Here is a 16,671-nt window from a genome sequence, read left to right as displayed (position 1 = left end):
GCAGCATGTCAGAGAGAGCGGTAATTTTAAAAAAACGGCGATTGTTTGATTTAATCCATAAACCAGAAAAACTAGGAGGACAAGAATCCTCTTCCTGCTGCCTTGACTTTCTGCCAAAAGGCTTTTTTTTAAACGTCTCTAATTGCTTGGCCTCAGATGATCTACAAATTGTCAACACGCCTCTTGTCTCAAGTGGTTGAAATTTGCCGTCATAAAGAGCACATCACTGAAAGGCCTGTATCAACTCTCCTGTTCTTAGGTCAAATTACTTCTAGGTTCTCTAGTATTGTTAGGATTTCCTCCAGTCGGGATTTCGACCACTGCACTGAAACTGCTCTTATTATGGATTTGCCTGCAGGTCTGCTGTAACTCCCAGTTTATTTAAATCAAGGCTGAGGACTCTTCTGTTGAACTCAAATAATGACTCATGTTGTAATCCGCACTGTAACTTTTACTCTTTCCACATTTAACCAAATGGTCTGTTTTTATATTCTCTTATGTTGCTTTCAGATATTGTCTTGATGCCTTTTATATCTTAACAAAATTCAATTAATTCATTATTTTAATAATATGAATACTTTGAGTGTAAAGCAAGTGACCTGCTTTTAAGCTACACTATCAGCAGGAGCCTAATGATGGCAATGTTAGGTCTGTCCACCACTTATATTTCAATATAAGTGCATGGATCTCCAAATAATGTAACGCAGGTATCCATGGTGACCAAAGGATGCATTCAATTGATTTAGGAGATTCCTTGATTTTTCCTTTTGCATCAGTCATTTTTACTTTATCCAGGAAATATCTCAACAACTTTTAAGTAGATTAGCACAACCTGCCCCATCAGGAGGGGTTGCAGTGTCTCTGGTGATCCCTTAACCACAGTCTAGAACCATCATCAGCTCAAACCCTCAATTTGTCCAATAATATGAAGACATAATACAAATGATATAATGCAACATGTGCTTTATCAGACACTGTGTGATGCTAACTGTGTGATCAGATAATAGTACTAACTAGGGCTACGTTGTAGCACTAACGGGCCCAAGCACAGGCATTTTGAAGCCTGTTGCAGTTAGTGGAGAGAGCGATCAATAGGGCCTCCCCCGGTTCGGTGCACGGGCCCTAATTAGTTGCTTTTAATTGATAAGTGGTTTTATATCATTATAGACAGTAAGATAGATGAAATATTGCTGCCAATTCAGATGTAAAGTAAACCCTCTATAATTACGATAATTGCTCCTATATATATGTTGATATGTATGTATATATGTGCTTTTTTCAAAGTTATAGATCGTGTGTGTGTGTGTTTTTGTGTTATGTCAGTACATTTCCATAGATATGTTCCCTGCACTAATAGTTTGTTTTAATGGTGTAGTTCATTTGTGCATCGCTCCAGAGAACGAAGTTGCCCTGTGAACTTCAGGAAGCCATAATGAAATGGGAGAAGTTAAAGCCTCCGGAGCCAGATGATCCCATGTGCTGCTGCGAGTGTGATATCTACCAGTACGGATGCTGCTGTGACTGTGAAGATCTGGACGAGGTTGTCTCGTTACAAATAAACCATTGGCCGGCAAGGATTGACAACACGTGACGGACGCAGGAAGTGAAGTGTTTGTCCTTGCCGCAGTGCGCAAAACGCATGTAACGCGGAGACGTGCGCTTTGTGCAGGTACAGACATATGTAAAATAACATGGCAGTGCCTGCAGCTTCATTTCATAAAGAGACAATTCAACAAACATGTAGTGTGTACTTTTTTAAACAGTTAACACTTACCAACACTTGATAATAAAGTAACGAAAAGTAACGTAAAGTAACGTTACATAAAGTTACGAAAAGTAACGTAACGTAAAGTAACGTAACGTGAAGTAACTAAAAGTAACGTAAAGTAACGTAAAGTAACGTTACATAAAGTTACGTAAAGTTACGTAAGTGGCGTGAAGTTACGTAAGTAACGTAAAGTAATGTAAAGTAATGTAATGTAACGTAAAGTAACGAAAAGTAAAGTAACGTAACGTGAAGTAATGTAACGTAACGTGAAGTAACGAAAAGTAACGTAAAGTAACGTAAAGTAATTGTTTTATTTTTCGTCTTTATAGATGTTTTTTTTTCATTATAAATTCATTATTAATCTTTCCTCCCTCCTCTTTTATAATGTGCTTTCGTAACGTAAAGTAATGTAACGTAACGTAACGCAACGTAACATAAAGTAACGTAAAGTAACGTAACGTAACGTAACGTAACGTAACATAAGTAACGTAACGTAAAGTAACGTAACATAAAGTAACGTAAAGTAACGTAACGTAACGTAAAGTAACGTAACGTAAAGTAACGTAACGTAAAGTAATTGTTTTATTTTTCCTCTTTATAGATGTTTTTTTTTCATTATAAATTCATTATTAATCTTTCCTCCCTCCTCTTTTATAACGTGCTTTTCAAATGAAAATGGGCCAATGGTTTATTTGTAACGAGAAAAACTTTTTTCTTAAAACAAAATACTTTTTTATGCTTTAATCTTGCACTCATCATTTCTTTGTTTACTTCACGTTACGTTACTTTACTTTGTTACTTTTCGTTACTTTACGTTACGTTACTTTACGTTACTTCACATTACTTTACGTTACTTCACATTACTTTACGTTACGTTACTTTACGTAACTTTACGCCACTTACGTAACTTTACGTTACTTACATAACTTACTTCACGTTACGTTACTTTACGTTACCTTTCTTTACTTTTAGTTATTTTATTATCAAGTGTTTGTAAGTGTTTAAAAAAGTACACACTACATGTTTGTTGAATTGTCTCTTTATGAAATGAAGCTGCAGGCACTGCCATGTTATTTTACATATGTCTGTACCTGCACAAATTTAACATATCATCTGCTGTCTGACTGATTTCTATTTTGACAACTTGTCTGTTTGAAAATGAAATAGGAAAATAATAAAAAACTAGGGCTACGTTGTAGCACTAACGGGCCCGAGCACAGGCATTTTCAAGCCTGTTGCGGTTAGTGGAGAGAGCGATCAATGACCAAGCGCACGTCTCCGCGTTACATGCGTTTTGCACACTGCGGCAAGGACAAACGCTTGACTTCCTGCGTCCGTCACGTGTTGTCGATCCTTGCCTGCTAATTGCTCATTACGGTCCACGCTATCAATTGCACATCACACTGTGAAAATTTTATGTAAATCGAATGATAGTTGTAAAACAAAGCTTACTTCCTGTTGCCAGTAGGTGGCGCCATCACTATTATTACCCAAGTAGGGGCTCTGATGTAGCGTGAGCAATTTTGTGTCAATTGGACAATGTTACAACAACTTAATTTTCACACTGATCAGTAGGTGGCGCTATGACCCTGAACTAATATTAATATATGGATGTGTTCAGGTCAGGATTGTGATCATAGGTCAGTAGTTCGGAGCCGGTTGGATAATGCAGAGGGGATTTACAAAGTACTTCCTGTTTCATGGCGAATCAGTAGGTGGCGCTATGACACTGAGGAAATATTGACACATAGAGCATTGACACAAATGGCGGGCTTCCTGTTGCTTTTTTCCAATTGCACCTCTGACCGTTTGTCTGGTCATGATACACCTGGGCTACGATTTTTGTGAAGATCGGTGAAAGCTAACTGAGGGGCTTTTCCTTAGATGGCGCTGTTGAGCCATCTTTCCACGCCCATTTCAAATTACTCCAGAATACAATTACTTTTTGGGGTTTTGAATTCCCTGCAAACTTTGGTAACAATTTGAGCATGTCTAGGCCGTGAAAAAGCCCCAAAAGGGAAATACAAATCCTTCGAAATACAATAGGGCCTCCAACCGGAGGTGCTCGGGCCCTAATAAGAATAATCCTTACAATTTCAATAGGGCCTCCCACCGTTGGTGCTCGGGCCCTAATAATAAAAATGAGGGGGAAACGTTAAAATGTGAGGCAGTTGATTCCAAAACAAGTCCTGGTTAAGACTGCCATCTAGTGGTCATAAAAGCTACGTGTTTTCCCCTATAGATTATTTCCTTTATCAGGCTCACAACAGGGATGCAGCATAATTAACAGATCACAGCCTTTTTCAATCACTTGTTTGAGTAAAAAGTCGGTTTAAGACATAAGACCTAATTCTATTAATATTATGAGAGTATAGATACAACTATGGATTAAACTGGAGCAGTGTCTCTCACAGTAAGATGCCCTGGAGCCCTGGAAACTAAGCCCAAAGAAGCAGCTTGATGTAGGCACATCCACTATAATTTACCCAGGAAGGGGAGGATGTGTGGTCAGGGAGCCACTGAAGACGTCCCTGAAGCAGCTGAAAAAAGCAGCTTGGGTTAGAGAGCTGCAGACACCCCCCCCGTGAATACACCAGGAGTCAATATAGAATAACCACAACACACACTGTACTGCCTTACATTAAGCTGTTTACTGTTAGACATTGGTTTCTGGGTCCCAATAGTTTCTTGTAAAAGACTACAACTTAAGTAGAAGTTGAAATGTTTAACGTTCTGAGCAGATTAAAAGCCTGTACAGGTAGAAACTTATTATAATAGCTTCCTTAAACTGTAGCCTCAGATACACGGGCTGTGGCAGTGACATATTTTTGACATCTTGCTCCAGGGTGATACCGTACGTTCTTATTCAGCACAGATCTCTTTTGTCTGAGTCTGTAATTTCTGTGTGATGTAAAAGAGCAAGAACAGACTTGAGTTATTCATAAAACTCTTTATATATAGGGGGAAAAAAGTAATGTCCACAACTTTTAATAAAATATGTATAGGCCATAACCTTGTACATAGAATGATTATCCTCCCAAGGCTCCAGTGGGAAAGAATGTGTTAAGACCCTGATCAACAATCACTACACATGGGTATTTCATTATTTCCCCGGGTATGTGGGAAGGAGTACTGTGAAAGTGAAATTGTTAGCTGATACATTCATTTATTGGAATGACAGAAAATTTACAAAACTGACACATCACTTAAGTCAATGGTTGAGTACCAGCCAATCACATGTCAATATTCACCATTCTTCTATGATAGAAAACTCTTTACTAGGTTTTACTCTCGGTTTCACAAAACAAGCAATTTAAATATTTTAACTCCGGCTTCAGGGAATAATATTGGGCCTTTTCACTACTTCCTGACATTTTATACATGGAGCAATCAATTGATTATCACAGAAATATTTGCCATCTATCGATAAAGAAAATAATTGTTGAGTAACATCTTACAGTAGTGACCTAATGTGTCGCCTTAGGTTTATAAAGCAATGAGATCAAACACAACTAAGTTCTACTAGAAGACCTGCGTCATTATAATAATACTTGTTATTGTTGTTGTTGTTGATGATTAGAATAAGTGACCGTTTCTCTTGCTGAATTAATTAAACAACACAGTAGATTTAAAGTGATACTTTAATACTTCACAGTGCTGGCAGATGATCGCCTCTCGGTGTGGGCGGGGTTGGAGACGTGAACGGAGTGTTCCCTGCGGTAAATCGAGCACACCCGATGCCTCGCCGCGCTCCACGTGCTCATCCGGGTCCTTCAGTGTGCACGCCCCCCCCTTCAGTCAACTTCTCTATCCGACACGTTTATGAGTCCGTTTTTAATCTAAAGTGAACCCTGGGTGCAGATATTAAGAAAACACGAGTGGATAATGACGTTGGTGTGATTTTTTAACGAAGGCGCAGACGACACAAGGAAACACGTTACAGAAACGTGACGGACATAAAGTTGCATAATGGCTGGATCTGACCAATCAGAGCGCTCCGTTCCTCGTCACGCGTGGCCGACGACTTCAGCAGGTAGAGGAAATAACTCGTTTCAAAGTGTTGCAGGTTTAGAGTCAATGTAGACTTTGCGTGGACGTGCGGGAACAAACCGGAAGTGTCCGCGCGGTGATTTGTGTTACGGGGGTTTCACCAAAGTTAGAAACCTGCCGGTGACTGGACATGTTTCTATTCTGAACTTAATAACGTAAAATTGCTTGCGTTGCTAGTTGACGAGTATCGGGAGTTGTCGTGTTGTTTTTGCGTCTGTTTGTTGTTTTTTGCGTGGTCTCCTGCTGTCCACACATGCAGCTCATTCTGTGGATACGTTCACGCAGGAAGCTTAAACCATAAACCCGTCAACGCTTCTTCACAAACCACGTTAACAACACTGATCCGTCCTCGGATGGTAATGGACACCTGATTATTTTTCTACAGTGTCAACGCAAGAGGGCGCCATTTTTTTGTTGGTGTGTGTGTGTGTGTGTGTGTGTGAGGGAACCCCACCAGTAAAAAGAGGAACGCAGGCGACATGGTGGTCAACTCCATCCACTGGTTCCGGAAGGGACTGCGGCTGCACGACAACCCGTCCCTGAGGGACTCCATCCGCGGGGCTGACTCCCTGCGCTGCGTCTACATCCTGGACCCCTGGTTCGCAGGCTCCTCCAGCGTGGGCATCAACAGGTGGAGGTAAGGGGCGGGGCGGGGGAGTCACAGGTTTGTGGGATGGGGGTGTGGTGTGGGTGGAGGGCTCATGTTAGAGATCAGTTAAAGGTCCCTTAGGTGAAAGGGATCTATTGGTGAGATTGAATTTGAAATAATCGTAGTGAAGTTTTCACTAGTGTGTTTCATCTAAATTGTACGAATTGTGGTTTTCTTTACCCTAGAATGGAACCTTCGTATTTAAATACTTTATATTTACATCGGGAGCAGGTCCTCTCTATGGAGGCCGCCATGTTTTGTCCCACATACAATCCTCTGATTGAACATTTTGATTAAATCTACCTTTTAAGGTTTTTACAAACTGGCCAATAGACAGCCTAGAATTTATTTATCTTAAGTAATCTTCATAGGCGGACACCTACTGCTTTTAAAATATGTGTATTATACCTTACCTTGTTTATTGCTGCTGCCCAGGTCTCAATGAACACCTCTTCACTGTCCACAGTGTCCATTCTGATGGCCTCTAATTTTTCAATTTGTCCATTTGCTTTCATCTCAGTGTCAAGCTTTGGTATGGGGGTTTGTGTTGAATGAAAAACTGGCATCAATCGATTTCGAGTGGATCGTCCGTAGCTGGTTTTGAATTACAAATATAGACCCGGACCAATTACAACTAATTTACTGTGTGATACTGTGTTTGGTGTCCTTCATTGCATAAGAATCCACGGCGCTTGATTAGTGTGAGGCCTCCTTTTTATTATCTCTTTGATTGTGTCCGTGAAATCAACCTTTAGCTTTAGATAAGCCTCACAGTGGCTGAAGAAAACAGCTGCAGATACAGTAATGAAGCCCCCGCTGCACAAATGGAACAAACAAATGTCAAAGAAAGATGAATCTGAGAGAGCAATTTCTTAAGAATGGTCAAACATTTTTCTCGAATCTGGGCCGCCGGTTTCCTGGTGTTCAGTCAGTAATTTAAGTGGGGATAAAAGGAGAGGAAAGTATTTTAGCTTCCATGTCCTCAGAAAGCATGATGTAAAAGCTCCGGGCAGTGAGCGTGGAGCTGGCGCCTAACCACCATGATGACAAGTAATTTTTCCCGCTTACAAACTTTGCCGCTCAGGACTGATTGGAGGCCCGAGAAATTGGATCAGTGTGCTGCTCTCATTACATCACACCCTCTCACAGTTCTGAGCCACATTAAACGCACACGTATGGATTTGTAATTGTAGACGAGGAAAAATTTATAATACAATTCACCAAAGATGCCGTGCCTGTTCTGAACAAGTTCAGTGTGGTTGACACTGTGCTGATTGCACTCAGAGAAAAACTTTGATGTAAATGTAGAAGCTTTTATCATATGAATAAAAGTCTTGTTAGCTCGTTCTCCCTTGTGTTCGTTGATAATAACTCAGAGTTCAGTGTGTATGAAGATGTCACCAACAGAGGGCTGCCTTCTCACACTGAAACACTTGGATCTCATGCACTCTTTTCCTTTGTGTAAGCTGTTTATATACAGTATGGTCTATAGTCCATATCTAATGCTATTTGTAATTTCAGTGATTGTTACAGCAGATCTGTTGGCTTTCTCAAGATAGTGGTGGTGAATGACCATAATACTTGAGTTACTGCAGTGCAAGTTAATGACACAGTTCATTGAATTTAAGTTAATTTAGATGCAATAGCAGTAAATGTACTTTTATGATTAAATCATGAGCCAAATATTGAAGGTGTCATGTGTGGTTGAACCTGTATGATAGTGACTGAAAATGTTAGGTTTGGATGGTAAAGTAGTGAGCAAGTGAAGTGTGTTGTAAAATAATTGTAATTGCACAATGACCATTGTTGCCTACTGTAACGCTGGTGATTGTTAACTTGGTTACTTAAGTTGTTTACTTAGGGCCATTAGTGAGGATATAAAATCATGTTGTCATTTAAGTGTTAAAACATATATCCAGATGTACAGCTCAGTTCATTTATTATATTGTGGACATAACATTTTTGTTCTATCTAAAGGCCGTTTTGTTAAGACATTAATGTACATAGAATAGAATATATAGTTATATTTAATGTCAATGATCGGATTTCACACCGTTTACCAAGACCAACTGCTTTGTTGTTTTTAACAAGCAGGAGACTGCAACGCATCGGCCGTGCCAAGTCAGCCAGCAATTTAAAGAAGAAGAAGAAGAAAAAAGTTAAATCAAATCAAATCCAAGTCTCTTTCTTGTTGTGTTCCAATGAAACAAAATCGCCCAAGATATATTTCGCACTCATCATATATCTCCATTGGCTTTTTTTAAATCTCACACAAGGTGGACAGTCTGTTATGTGGCGACTCTGAATTTACTTGGAGTGATTTGATCTCAGTGTGTCCTGTTCACACCTGTATTTGAATCTGTTCACTTGGATCACCCATAAACTTAATCTATGAATTCTGTCAGGGGAGGTTTCACACAGACATTACTACTCCAATGAAGCTTGACCTGTGTGATGTGCGGACACACACACACAGACACACAGTCTTTGTGTAGCAGTGGTTGTAGCCCCCCAATCAATTTCAAGTCAGCTACACTTCTGATTGATTCTCATGATCTCATGGTTGCATTTTGTGTAACTGTGGTATGGAGAATGATCTTATATCTGTAATCGATTGATCCTTGTGACTCTGTGGCTCCAGATTTTTGCTGCATTGTTTGGAGGACTTGGATGCCAGCCTGCGCAAACTCAACTCCCGCTTGTTTGTCATAAGAGGCCAGCCTACCGATGTCTTCCCTCGTCTGTTTAAGGTACAAAAGATCGGACAGATGAGAAGATGCAGTCGAATACTTTGCTTTGGTTTTGCTATTCTTTGAAATACATCCAAGTAAAAAGCAGCCAAAATACAAAGCAACATTATGATAACGCTGAACTTATGTAAGGGCCTTTCAAATTGATTTCATAGAAATAAAACATTTCAATTCATTCTTCCTTGAAATCTCTTATGATTCTAGTTACATATCAAGTGACCTTACAATGTTGGCATGAACCATAGTTTGAGGTCACTTACTTAATTTAGCAATTTGTTATTAATGATATTTGAACTTAGCTGAAGATTTTATTTTAACATTGTGGTCTTAGTCTGTATCTCTCTCTGTCAATCTTGAACAAACATGTCTGTGCAGATCAAAACAGTAAATAACATATCTACACACCACTGTGTATGTGTTAAGTATGTCACACTTTTCCTCAGGAATGGCAGATCACATGTTTATCTTATGAATATGACTCTGAGCCTTTTGGCAAAGAGCGTGATGCCACCATTCAAAAACTGGCCAACGAGGCTGCGGTGGAGGTTCTGGTGCGGGTTTCACACACCCTCTATGATCTGGACAAGTGAGTGACTGTGCAGTATTAGTGGATTTGACCGCAGGCTCTGTGTGTGTGTGTAGCTTTTTATTGATTCACCTTTATACATGTTTCTTTCTTAAAGGATCATAGAACTCAATGGCGGTCAGACTCCTCTCACCTACAAGAGCTTCGAGGTTCTCATCAACTGCATGGATCCTGTGGATGTGCCTGCAGAGACAATCACATCTGAGGTCGTTAGAAAATGTGCCACGCCCATTGGAGCAGACCATGATGTAAAGTTTGGGGTGCCCTCTCTGGAAGAGCTTGGTAAGTGTTTCTCACATAAATGTGTGTATGTGTTGTATTTAGTGAGACACCGTTTTTTAAATCTCCGCTTGTACATTTTGCTTTGGTCAGGATTTGAGACAGAGGGCCTGAGCACAGCAGTGTGGCCAGGTGGAGAAACAGAAGCTCTCATGAGACTAGAGCGGCATCTGGAGAGGAAGGTAAGCAGACATGTTACTACACAGTATACACACAAAAGAAGAAGTTAATGCAGGTACCATTATATCTGCTTTAGCTCACCAGTCCCTTTGCTCTAGTCATCGTCTTAATGTCTCACCAGTTAAACTTTCAATGCCACACTACCTGCGTTCAGTGATGATTTAAATCTGTATATATGAATATTGAGCACAATTAAAGCTTCATCTTTTTACAGGCATGGGTGGCAAACTCCGAGTGTCCACGTATGAATGCGAACTCCCTGCTGGCCAGTCCCACAGGGCTCAGCCCCTACCTGCGCTTTGGGTGTCTCTCTGCTCGTCTCTTCTACTTCAAACTCACAGATCTTTATAGGAAGGTACGAATGACCACCAACGAGTTGTGAGCCAGTATGATATAATATGGAGAAATATTTATTTTTGTGTATTGGAAGGAGTCAAAACAGTCTATACTGCAGATGATAAACTTTATTTTGAATCAAGTTATCTTTATTTTCTCTATCCCATCAGGAGAAGGAAAACAGCAAGCCGCCACTTTCCTTTTATGGGCAGCTGCTGTTGAGGGAGTTCTTCTATACGACTGCCACCAACAACCCCTGCTTTGACAAGATGGAGGGAAACCCTGTGTGTGTCCAGATCCCTTGGGACAGAAACCCAGAGGCGCTGGCCAAGTGGGCAAAGGGACGGACGGGCTTTCCCTGGATAGACGCCATTATGACCCAGCTAAGGCAGGAGGGGTGGATCCATCATTTGGCCAGGCGTGCCGTGGCCTGCTTCCTCACGAGGGGAGACCTGTGGATCAGCTGGGAGGAAGGCATGAAGGTATGAACTGAGAAAATAGATCAGTGTGGTCAATAAAAGAAGGATTAGTCAATGAATCCACCTGTCTGCTGTCACTGCCGTGTACAGGTCTTTGAGGAGTTGCTGTTGGATGCAGATTGGAGTGTGAATGCTGGCAGCTGGATGTGCTTCTCCTGCAGTTCATTTTTCCAGCAGTTCTTCCGCTGTTACTGCCCTGTGGGATTTGGACGACGCACAGACCCCAACGTCGAATACATAAGGTCAGTCCGTCTTTCCATCTCGTCTTTCATAAGTTCTGAGTACTTGGGTCCCCTGCAGTCATTTAAATGGTTGCTTCACATGGGAATATTATTTGTCATGGTTGCATTAGTGTTGGGGGACATTGTCTGTTGAAGTTATCGTTGCCCTGTGAAATTACCAATTGAAGATACGATGTGCTGGCTAAGCTGAACTCATCTCTCACTCATCATCTATCTCTAAATTACAGCATGGCAAATTAAATGCAATATTGATTTATTACACTACTATTAATAATACGTTAATACAGGTCATCATCATATAACTTGTTGTAGTCACATGCATCAACTGATGGACAACATTTGAAATGCTGTGACCTTATTCTCGTTGTCAATATGTGTGGATAAATAAGTGATTTAACACTAAGTATTAATGATGGTTGAACACCAGCTCATCTAACAAGGCCCTCCTGCACCATCGCGGACAAAGTCATCACACTTGATACATGAACATCGTTAACCTTCACATCATGTTCCTCATCTTTACAAATTTATCTTCATTCTTTTTTTTTTTAATCTATTTTCAGGCGTTACTTGCCCATATTGAGAGACTTTCCAGCCAAATACATCTACGATCCCTGGAGGGCCCCAGAGGAAGTGCAGAAAGCAGCCAAGTGTATCATCGGAGAGCACTACCCCAAGCCCATGGTGAACCATGCTGAAGCCAGCCGCATCAACATTGAGCGGATGAAGCAAATTTACCAGCAGCTTTCCTGCAATAGAGGACTGGGTAGGGACATGACTCAGATACTCCCACATTGATTCGAATGTGTTTTTCTGGAATGCTGCTTGTATTTAAACAGATGGGCCATGTAAACATTTGTTTAAGAAAATAACCTTCCAAACCAACATGTTATAGTTAGACTAGGGCTTTTCTGTGTAGAGTTTGCATGTGCCTATATTGGCCCTGTACTTTGCTGGCCTCCTATGCAGGGTGTGCCAGCTGAGATTGGCTCCAGCCCACTGCGACCCTCACAGGATCCGCGGTTTATTATTAATTGATAGATTGATGTGTAATTAGGCATTCAGTTAATCGTAACCCAGAAAGAGTGCTACTATTTCATCAAATAGATTTACCGACTACACAAGTGGCTGGAACGTGTGTTCAAAATAAATAAATAAATACAAACTTTTTAAAGAAGAGCTTAAGGAGGTCTGAAGATTAAAGGTTTTCAGCAAATATGATTAAAAAATCCATTTTAATTCCTCTAAGTCAGGGCCAGGATTTAGCAGTTGAAGCCTTTGTGTGTAAGTAAGTCATATGGCTGCAATCGGCAGCTTTTGTTGCATTCAGCCTTAGGTTTATCAAAGCTCTCATTGAGTTGAGCAACCAGAATTTTATTAATACACAGCACTGTGACTATTGTATATGTCGCTTATCCATTAGCTTTGCTAAGAGTTCACTGATGTTCATGGTCACCGCCAAACATTCAAAATGTTCCCAATCTCCAGATCGCTCCTGGGCCTAAGAAGCATTTTAACATCAAGTCAAAGAAGCAGTTATTAGTATACATCGTTTTTACAGAGAAGCTCTGTCTTGCATGTAAATTAAAATGCTTCGGTTTCCCTGCAGGCCTTCTGGCAACAGTACCTGCCAATCCACACAATGGTGCAAGTGGCAGTAACATGGGGACCGGTCGAGGTCCAGGAGGGTCCTCTGAAGAACTGTACAGTCAGAAGGGAACTTCTCCAACAGGTACACAAACTAAATGGTTGACATTGTGGTTGAATAAAGTACATTTCATAATGTACATGGTAGATTACTAACTTGTTTTTTTACTAAAAATCATCGCACCCCATGTTAAATTTAATAGACATGAGACTTGGGTCACTTGGCAAACTTGACATTTATTTAATCAAATATTGGATATCTCTGGCTAGAAGGATTGCTATTGACCCCAGAGTATAACCAAATTCAAAAGTGCTTTCCATCGTCCTGTCTGACTTTATTGAAGTCAATGTTATTTTTATTCCATTCACACACAAAAAAGATGAAACCAAATCAATTAGAAGTAGTCTCATGACGTGTGTTGTGTGTCTTGTTTGAATGCAGAAAGAAGACAGTTGACGCAGAAGCGGCGCTGTGAAGAGGCTCCATCTGGAAACAGCTCTAAATCCTGGAGGCAGAGCAAGTAGACGATGGGCAAGAGACGGTATACAAAGGGTGCCTCTGTCGCTATGCTCTCATAGCATTCGCTCCCGCTGTGCCCTCAGCTAACACACAGTAACTGTAGCTAACAACCACGAAGAAGAACAAATGTGCTGCTGGAGTTCAATGGAGCTGGTTTGTCTGAAGAACTCATTTCAGATAATAGCGTTGGTTGTCATTTAAGATCATCACATGTTGGACTGGACAGTCGGCACAACGCGTCTCGGTCTGCAGATGCAGACGCGTCACACATCTCAGGCACAGAGGAAGGAATTGAGACAAATTGGTCATATTTGTGGGGGAAATTAAAAGGATCTTTGAAGTTTCGACATGAAGGTGTTGTGAGGACAGCTCTTGTCTTCCACTGCCGCAGTGGTTCTCAAACTTTTTCGGACCTGCCCCCCCCCGCCCCTACAGAGGCTAAAATACTTCTCGTCCCCATTTGCCCCTCTCGCATATCTTGATAATACGCTCCAAATAAAGCCCCAAGTCATGTCACATGGCGGCACATGCAGGTTACAAGACAACTTAATTAGCTGAAAATCTGAATAATGTAAGAAGCATTATCCTTTAAAGATAAACATTAGTCACAGCTGGCTGGTCATGATGTAGCAATAAGTGTTTAGCGTGTGGTTCAGTTGCTAATATTGACTTAAGGTTTGTGACTTAACTCGAGCTAGGACTTTATTACCCAAATATTTTTGCTTTTTGGTCTGGAGATGTATGCGCTCTCTGAGTGCCCCTCTAGTTCAGTAACCTGACAGGTCTTTGACTGTAGGAGAGTCAAACACCAGCTAAATACTGGCAAACAAAACATTTTAACTTTTTTGTGTTACCATGAAAAAGTGTAAAATGGAAAAACTATAAAATGAAATAATAAACGTCTGTTCATTGTGGGTGTAATTACCCAGATGACTCTAGAGTAGAGAGCAGTCACATTGTAAAGGGTTCAAGTATGTAACAATACAATGATAAGAGTCAGTGGCAGTTGATTATTAACCAAACTGATAATGAAATGATGACAAATTCAGGATAAAATCCCGGTGTAAAAGTTCTGTTTAGGTTCATCAGTTACGATTCTAGTTAAATCATATATCATTTCCATTCAACCCAATATCTTTCCCCTGGTCATCCAGTGTCTCTCCCTCCAAGTGGCTCTATAGCCCCTTTTCCTCTGGGCAAAAACCCCACTAACATCTGGCTTTTGTCTGCGGTGGGAATAGATTCCATGTGACCTCCACGAAGGAGGAGCACCCAGTTTGAGAACCACTGCACTCAAGTATGTTTGACCTCCACACCTTATTGTAAAAAACATTTTGATTGATGGAAATCTAAAGGTCTGTCTGACGTCCTCATCCTGTGTTTGCACACCCACATTAGGAAGGTTAGGGACAATTGGAAGTCTTATATTTTGTAAATAATTATTGCTTTTGATTTCCAACTTTTGTATATTTGGTTATGGATTTTCACAGCTACCTTTTGTAAATAATGTGTCACCAAAACTCAAAGGTCCTACCGTGAATGCATGTGCTTTTGTCTCCAATGTGATTGTAAATCTATTATTTTTCTAACTCTATTGAGATTACAATGTAAGACGCAAACATTGTTGTATATATTTTTATTTTCTTTCACTATTAATCAAATGTTATCTCTTCACAAAGGGAATTCATGTAATTGTGAAAAAAATTTTAAAAAGTTTTCATGAAATTAGTTTCTTTGCAAATTTAACAAATTAAATAGTTTTGGTTTTGTTAAACATTTGGAAAGGAACCTTATCTCAGGGTCTCAACAGGCAGGGATGGTACCTCCCAAGTACAAGGAGAGGTCACATCTGAATTCTTCTCAGTGGCTGATAAGGTTTGTCCATCTCATTGAAGATTCTGTCACAGCTCATATTTTTGGCCAAAGCAGAAAAACCCAAATGGATTTAACATCAATGTTACAGTTGTGATTTTCCTGCTTTGACGAGCCAAACTATCTGATGTCCCAGGGGTTTATTATAGTATCACAGATACTGATAAGTGTCGCATTATAATGCGAAATGTTATAAAAATGTGTTTTTTACATAAGGTATTTTCACATTGTTATATATGAACTTGTGTTATCATGGGAAAAAAATCACTTTTAATGTGAAAACCTCCTATGTTGTTAAACATGAAACCTTTTTACATTATAATATGCAATTTGTTTGTAATTACATGTTTTTCCACATATTTTTTGCTTGTCATACAAACTTTTCACATTAAAATGTTATTTTTTCTCATAACATGTAAATGTTCCTATATTTTTTAACTGTGATGTTTTACATTGTTTCCTGAAAAGATTTTTTGCAATAACAAGCATTCCACATTATAAAAGTTCCTATGTTGTCAAAACATGAAACATTTTACACAATGTGATAAATAGTGTAATAATGTGAAACATTTCTTGTTTTAGTGGGATAAGTTTTTATGTTTCAATAATGTAAATGTCATGTTATAAAGTTGAATTATAACATGAAACGCATCTTGTTATTACAATAAACTTTTTATAATACGATACAGCCTGCATCTGCATTTCAAAGACAACCAAAAATGTTTCTTGGGCCAAAGTGCTTCAGCAGCTGCAGAACAGTGCATTGTACAACAAGAACAACAAAAACAGTACACAAGGACATACCACGTAATTATGTAGAGTAAAAGTGAGTTGAATATTGCACCTGCCCTGAAACACTTAAAAGACTATAACAAGGTCAACAAGATGAAAAACAGAACCTGGCAGTAAAGCTTCAAAACCAAAGTGTAAAATGTGCCAGACAAAGTGCAGCGGTTATTGAGATTCATGACCTATGACATGACATATCAGGGTCAGGAATGAAGTACAGTGCTACTAGATTGCAGACAGCCCCTCCCCAAACACGTTTGATTATGCCGTAATGATTTACAGTGGATGAACACTAATACCCAACCAACAAGACAAATAACTGAAGTGTGAGGACACGTCACAAACGATGGCAGAAAAACGTGAATAAAGGTCCAGACCTCAGTCTGATCCAGGTTTTGAAAAACCCTTATCCTTCGTACAACCTTTCCAGAGCTGACACACTTATCCACCTGTAGACTCAGGCTGTAACTGCTGCCAAATACACACATATCAGTACTTTATTGATCCGGTGGGAAAGCACCCAG

The 16,671-nt window shown here is 40.0% G+C and overlaps 1 protein-coding gene across 2 annotated transcripts; it reads left to right on the top strand.

Moving 5' to 3' along the window:
- The first annotated feature begins 5,545 nt into the window (after positions 1–5,545).
- Positions 5,546–16,044, top strand: cry1b (cryptochrome circadian regulator 1b). 2 transcript variants are annotated; one of them, XM_035156234.2, is made up of 12 exons: positions 5,546–5,801; positions 6,204–6,455; positions 9,109–9,217; positions 9,661–9,803; positions 9,901–10,085; positions 10,176–10,264; positions 10,477–10,617; positions 10,769–11,080; positions 11,168–11,319; positions 11,883–12,085; positions 12,929–13,051; positions 13,409–16,044. In XM_035156234.2, exons 2-12 carry the CDS (start codon positions 6,298–6,300, stop codon positions 13,489–13,491), a joined length of 1,698 nt encoding a protein of 565 aa, XP_035012125.1. In that variant the 5' UTR covers positions 5,546–5,801; positions 6,204–6,297; the 3' UTR covers positions 13,492–16,044. The 2 variants fall into 2 exon arrangements, with proteins under 2 accessions (XP_035012125.1, XP_035012124.1); XM_035156233.2 differs by having other exon boundaries at positions 5,546–6,455.
- Positions 16,045–16,671: the final 627 nt, after the last annotated feature.

The sequence above is a fragment of the Hippoglossus stenolepis genome, chromosome 5, assembly GCF_022539355.2.
Source record: "Hippoglossus stenolepis isolate QCI-W04-F060 chromosome 5, HSTE1.2, whole genome shotgun sequence".
NCBI classification, from domain to species: Eukaryota; Metazoa; Chordata; class Actinopteri; order Pleuronectiformes; family Pleuronectidae; genus Hippoglossus; species Hippoglossus stenolepis.
The sequence above is the reverse complement of the archived record's forward strand: the minus strand, read 5'-3'. Positions and strand labels throughout refer to the sequence as shown.